A 7,312-nucleotide genomic window follows, 5' to 3' on the forward strand; every position below is an offset into this window, starting at 1 on the left:
ATCATCGCATATGCATGAAATTAAATGATGTTTGAAAATGGAAAAAAATATTTAAGACGTGCAAATATTATTAAACGTACATACACAAATAAGCACACAGGAATATACACATAAAAACATGCATACCTTACAAACACACAAACAGAACTTACACACACAATGAGAACGAGGTGAATAAAGTATACGATACTGTCGACTACATGGTATCTATCATTCCATTTAATTGCAAGATGTCGTAATTAAAAAATATATTGTTGCAATGTCATTATGTAAATGATCCTTAAATTTTAATAACATAGACAGTTTTATCTGTTTTGTAAAAGAAAATTATCCGAGTGAAATAAACAGTATACACAATACACAAACATAAATCACAAATAATCGTACCGAATTAAGAAAAAAAACAAAATCTAAAAAAGTGGAATTTTCCTCGTGTATCTTTAAAAATGCGAATAAGTAAAAGAAAACATTTGAAAAGAAAACGATGTCCAATTATATCAAAAAAGAAGAACAGATTAATCCAATAATTTTTAGGTTCCTTTAAAAATGAAATCATTAAATCTACACTAAAATAATTACTACATTTGTGTGAAATCCTTCGAACATATTTAAGCAACATTCTAAAAGAATTTTCGAACATTCAACTGTATTCCATTGATTGGCGATGCTGTCAAACCCTTTGGATTTAAACGCATCGGTACTGTTGTATGCTCGGACGGAGAATATTCGTGTTGTTTGAGTAAATGTAAAATCCCTAATTTTGCTTGCAATAATCCAATTCGTGAACCTACATAAACGAAAAAAATTAATTATTTGCATTTAGCTTAATTAAAAAAAGAAAAAAGATATTGCACGATATTACAAAAGAACAACCATAAATATGGTTGTTGCAACACAATTGTTTGTTACCTATACAAATACGTTGTCCTTCACCAAACGGAAAATAAACGTAACCGGGTCTGCTTTTCTTATTGACATTATTAAATCGTTCAGGATCAAATTTTGTAGGATTAAGAAAGTACTGTTCATCGTAATGCATACCAATCATTGATATCATAATTGGAGTACCCTTTTCAATGATTACATCTGAATCTGGTAATTTGTAATCATTAGTAGCAACTCGATCCAAAAATCCTAATGGAGGATACATTCGTAACGTTTCGGAAACGACCATGTCCATGTATGTCATGGAATTTATCTAAATGATGCAAACATTATATGATAATCAATATTAGTCGGAATGTCACTCTAAAATTAGAAGCAACAACTAAAAAAGATAAGTTTTTATTACTATATTTTTCTAGCGAATGCGTAATTTTAATTTAATGGGAAAAAAGCACTTGTACGTTATAGAACTGATCAAACATATTGCAATGTTATAAAATAACTGCATAATGCAATCATTTCATAATTATTACTATTATTTATAGTTTAACTCGAAAACAACAAAAAGATAAAGTCTTTTTCATTTTTTTCCTTTAATGAATATGCAAAATTATAATTTCATAAAAATATACATATTTGTAATTTTATTTATTATTTATATTATTATCATTATTATTAATATTTTTATCTAATATCTATTATAATATCTTATAACTGTTTTAGTTAATCATTATCGATAACAAAATTATATAAAAAACTACTGTTAAATAATTTTTACCATATCGTAAGAAACTTTTCCGTCATTTTCATTTAAAGTATCCAGAATCTCTTGTCTAAGTTTTGTCTGTATTTCCTGATTAAGTGCTAATTCGTAAAGAGTAAAGGCCATAACCGTTGAGGATGTTTCAAAACCGCCAGAAAAGAAGACAGCTGTTTGTGCTACCAAATCGTCACCGCTAAATTCTAAGACACGTAATGAAAAGTTGTTTCTCGAATAGTTTTTATTTTTGTTYTCTAATACMRAATCGTAATATCGCATTTATTTTACTYRCTGAATCCGCCRAGATCTTGGTCACCGTAAGTGTTWTTCAATTCGATCAWCAAATCGATCAGATCGTTCCTCTTAWGACCAGAAGCAATTCTTTCGTYGAWGACTTGCCAGAAGAKRGTACGTAAAAAGTTGCTCACTTCTTTGCCGAAAAATGTTGCCCCCRTCRATTTGACGATTCCAGGGATAAAAAATATCGACAAGAAKTCGAAGCCACGTTTWATGTYGTAGTCGAAGATCTTTCTACCRTATTTGCGAAAATCGGCATCAGGATTGCTCAGAGAATTGGCGCGAATACCGAAAGCGGTCGTACCGATCAAATCGGTTGTAAATTTTGCACAAATTTCTTTCATTTCGAGATTTTTCTCTTTATCTGTGGAACAACGAACGATTTTTTTTATCGTCATAAACTCGTAAGAAAAATCTCTTATTTAAATATTAAATTATAATTATTCTTACCTCCCAAGTTCAAAGATTCGAGATATTTGTCGAGATCTGTGCCGATTTCTAGCATGAAATCGAACATTTACTTCACTTTGCCAGACGTAAATATCGGCGCTAATTTAACACGGAGAACCTTCCAACCAGGATTTTTCATCATAAATAAATTAGCGTAACCCAAACGATCGTGGACGTCAGGTGAGGCATATCGGTCTGAGAAATAATTGAAATCTTTGACCAGAACGAGTTTCACTAATTCGGGATCACGTATCAAAATCGAAGGCTTGTCAAAAATGAAGAAACCCACGTAGGGCAATCCTTTCGATTGATCGTACAATTCCTTTACAAATTCCCCGGATGATTTTTTCATGAAAATCGAATCCCAAAAGTTACCGATAAAAGGAACAGGTGGGATTTCTGTTATGCCACGATTTTTCCAATACTTAAATTTTCTCGTCATGTAAAAATACGCGGCTACCCAAAATGATAAAAAAATTATGATACCGTCGAGACCCCAGTATGGTGTCACAAATGCCATTTTTTTATTTTTTCAATTTCTTTTCGGTCCTTGAGATTTTATAATAAACAAAAATTCCTCTCATCAACTATAAAATATGTTCCACAATAATTTTATAAATAATTTACAAATAATTTCACAAACTGTAATATTGTTATAAAATTTTTTTTTTTGCACGCGTTTATTCTACTTTTCTAAGAACAAAACTATTAGTTTCTCCTCGTAATGATGACTGGTGAACTGTCTTCGGAAACTCATGTTGCAATCACTGCGTTCGATAGAACTTATATTATTAACGTAATGTCCCCCTCTTCATAGTTTCCCTTTCCAGTATCTTTCTGCACAATAAGCATCTGAAGTCGTAGTTAATTTCTTTCATGTCATTCTATAATGATTRATAATATTCTTATTCCTCGACTCTAACTTGAAACACGACACTTTTTTTTACTGATTTTGACGTAAATCTTTATACTTTTATCATTGATCTCGAAGTAAATCATTAAAAAATCTTTTTACTTATTCTCAAATAAATTTACTTTTTATTTAATTTTTGTTTAACTTGGGACTACAAATTCTTGTACTTTTTTATTTTTTGTTGCTTCATTTTAGTTCGTATCTTTTTAATGGATAAACTTTAGGTTTATTATTCGCATGACAAAGAGAAAGGCCCCCTACTTTTTCTGATATTAATTATCAGAATCTTTTGTTCCATAATAATAATTTTGCAGCATTTGTTATTCATAACACAACTAGTTCTTGAATGTATTTATCAGTTGACTATCTGAATTTATTGTTATTTTTCTACTTGTTTAATCGTATGCGTGTTGTCTCTCTTCAAAAGTATCTTGTAATTTTCTTTTTTTGCGTACTTTCAACATGTTATTAGATTTGAGAAAAATTCTCATGTTAAATTACAAATCAAGATGTCAATAGAAATAATGATTTCTATTCGGTCTGAAATTGATCCTAATTAATACTTATTTATCTTATATAAATATTAAAGTAGTTTGGCTATATATATCTATATAATAATAATTGCGATAAAATAAGAGCGATTATCATTTCTATAAAAACTTATCTATTTTCTCAAAATGGTGTTTAGGCAGTTATTTTTAATTTCAATGTAATCATATGATAATCTTGTGATTTTTTTTTCAATTGAGTTTGTAAAAATTATGTGTTCGTTTTATTTGATCGCTTTCCTTATGCCAAATTTGTCATTGCTTACGACATATTTAAAATATTAAGAAAAAAAACAAATAACCGCTTGTATTTAATGTGTCAATGTGAAATGCATTTAATTATTCTTTAAAAGAAAGAAGTAAAAGAAGAAATACATTAAAATTCGAATTCATTTACATTTAGTTTCTCGAACAAAAAGATTTCATTTATACGAGGAAAAATGTTTTAAAGATGTATCAAAACTATTATTAATGATTGTCATTATTTGATTTACATTAGAGATATAGAATATTAATCATCGCAAGGATAAACACTTTTTTTTAGAATTATATCCCAATAAATATCTTGTCGGTTTTATCTGTTTAAGAATTTCAGTATTTGTATCATATGAGATTAAATGTGGTAATTTGACTTTTAAAAAATTCATCGTTAATTGGATGTTGCAAGTTTACTCAAGTTTAAGTAAACTGCATCCAATGCAGTTAATGTCAATCCTCTGGAATCTAAACGCATAGGAGAAACCAGTTTTCTTGCACGAAGTAGCAACATACACTGATGAATATAAATATATACATACATATTATGTAACATATATTTATCTGCCATGTGACTTCAAGGATAATTTAAATGATAAAGGGAAAGTAAAATAGAAAGAAGGAGAGAGAGAGAGGAGGAATAAACAAAAAATACTGTTAACCTAAGCTCGCGGGCGAGTTACTATTACGATATTTTATTAATGTATTCTATAACGATGTTTACTTAGAGAAGCTGTCTGCGTAAAGAATCAAATAGAAAAAAAAGGGCAAGAGGAAAATGAAAAGAAGGAGAAAATATTGAAGAACAAAATAAAATTGAGACAGTAATAATTCTCCGCATAAAATGTATTACCGACATATTTTGTCTAATAATGATGATAATATTTCGATAATACGGATGTATTAAAAAATTAATAGTCGTTTAATTCGCCCTTGTGCCAATGAATGTTAAGATAAGAAACATCGACAATAGTTCGTCTTCTCGCCGAATTAATTATTGTCCTCAAAATTGAAATATTAATAATCAAAAATTTCTAGGCTAATTGAATGAATTCGATCATATATTAGGTTRTTCGGAAAGTAATATTGTTTTTATTCATGTTTTGAATGCGAGAATTTTTCAAATGATCGTGAACAGTCGAATTTAACGGATTCAACTTTTCAGATAATTTTTTCTCGTCTCTTTATACGACAATTAACATCGGTCAACGCATTTATTCTGCTGTTGTTTCCTACAACTGGATAATTTTCCATAAATTTTATGTAACTGTTTTTCCTTGTACTGCGTTACCTTACTGATATTGTTTATAAAACACTCATGATTATGAAAAAACAAAAGAAAATAAGCTAAATTTAATGAAAATGTTGACTGTTTATTTCTAATGCGATGCAAAGRACAAATCCAGACGCAAGAAAGTTTCAAATAACATCTGAAATTTCTGTTGCCGTAAAGTCAATAATTAGCTTGTGTAGAGTATAAAGTTAAGTATCAATATAGACGAAATCACATTCCGGACAACTCGATATCATCAAAATTGAAATATTAATTATTTAATCTTTGAAGTTAATGGAATGAATTTGATGATACTTAAATCCATGTTTGAATATATACATAAGAAGTATTGGAAGATTATTATAATCATCGCATATGCATGAAATTAAATGATGTTTGAAAATGGAAAAAAATATTTAAGACGTGCAAATATTATTAAACGTACATACACAAATAAGCAAACAGGAATATACACATAAAAACATACATACCTTACAAACACACACACACACACACACATATATATATATATATACACACACAATAAGAACGAGGTAAATAAAGTATACGATACTGTCGACTACATGGTATCTATCATTCCATTTAATTGCAAGATGTCGTAATTAAAAAATATATTGTAGCAATGTCTTTATGTAAATGATCCTTGAATTTTAATAAGGTAGACAGGTTTATCTGTTTTGTAAAAGAAAATTATCCGAGTGAAATAAACTGTATACACAATACACAAACATTAATCACAAATAATCGTACCGAATTACGAAGAAAAACAACATCTAAAAAAGTGGAATAAAAGAAAACAATTCAGAAGAAGACGATGTCCAATTATATCGAAAAAGAGAAACAGATTAATCTAATTATTTTTGGGTTTCTTTAAAAATGAAATCATTAAATCTACATTAGAATAATTATTACATTGGAAATCCTTCTAAAATATTTAGGCAACATTCTATATGTATTTTCGAACATTTAACTGAATTCCATTGATTGGTGTTGCTGTCACACCCTTTGGATTTAAACGCATCGGTATTGTTGTATGCTCGGACGGAGAATATTCGTGTTGTTTGAGTAAATGTAGAATCCCTAATTTTGCTTGCAATAATCCAATTCGTGCACCTACAAAAACGAAAATAATATTATTAATTGCATTTAATTTAATTAAAAAAAGTAAAAAGATGTTGCACAATTTTTACAAAAGAACAACTATAAACATGGTATTTATAACACCATGGTTTGTTGTAATTTACCTATACAAATATGAGGTCCTTCACCGAACGGGAAATAAACGTAACCGGGTCTGTTTTTCTTATTAACATTATTAAATCGTTCAGGGTCAAATTTTTTTGAATTAGGAAAGTATTGTTCATCGTAATGCATACCAATCATTGATATCATAATTGGAGTACCCTTTTCAATGAGTAGATCAGAATCTGGTACTTTGTAATCATTAATAGCAACTCGATCCAAAAATCCTAATGGAGGATACATTCGTAACGTTTCGGAGACGACCATGTCCATGTACGTCATTGAATTTATCTAAAAGGATGCATACATGATAGGATAATCAATATTAGTCAGAATGTCACTCTAAAATGAAAAGCAGAAACTGAAAGAGATAAGTTTTTATCACTATATTATTCTAGCGAATACGTTATTTTGATTAAATAGGAAAATAGCCCCTGTACGTTATAGAATTGATCTAACATATTGCAATGTTATGAAATAATTGCATAATGCAATCGTCTCATGATTATTAAAATTATTTATAATTTAATTTAAAAACAACGAAATGATAAAGTCTTTTTCATTTTTATCCTCTAATGAATATGCATGATTATAATTTCATAAAAATATACATATTTGTAATTTTATTTATTATTATTATTATTGTTATTATTATCTATCATCTATTA

General features: G+C 28.6%; 2 protein-coding genes across 2 annotated transcripts; both read right to left on the reverse strand.

Moving 5' to 3' along the window:
* Nucleotides 1-197: 197 nt before the first annotated feature.
* On the reverse strand, nt 198-3,352 carry LOC106784627 (cytochrome P450 6k1-like). Its single transcript, XM_014744378.1, is given in 5 exon segments — nt 198-787; nt 910-1,198; nt 1,664-1,847; nt 1,937-2,306; nt 2,393-3,352. Coding segments are annotated over 5 exon segments (1,530 nt in total). The 5' UTR covers nt 2,913-3,352; the 3' UTR covers nt 198-620.
* A 2,610-nt stretch (nt 3,353-5,962) lies between these two features.
* On the reverse strand, nt 5,963-7,168 carry LOC106784626 (cytochrome P450 6k1-like). The gene is made up of 2 exons (XM_014744377.1): nt 6,647-7,168; nt 5,963-6,515 (listed from the first exon to the last, which is right to left on the reverse strand). Exons 1-2 carry the CDS (start codon nt 6,924-6,926, stop codon nt 6,349-6,351), a joined length of 447 nt encoding a protein of 148 aa, XP_014599863.1. The 5' UTR covers nt 6,927-7,168; the 3' UTR covers nt 5,963-6,348.
* Nucleotides 7,169-7,312: the final 144 nt, after the last annotated feature.

Source organism: Polistes canadensis, unplaced genomic scaffold, assembly GCF_001313835.1.
Source record: "Polistes canadensis isolate GaletaPanama2010 unplaced genomic scaffold, ASM131383v1 scaffold_38, whole genome shotgun sequence".
Classification (NCBI taxonomy): domain Eukaryota; kingdom Metazoa; phylum Arthropoda; class Insecta; order Hymenoptera; family Vespidae; genus Polistes; species Polistes canadensis.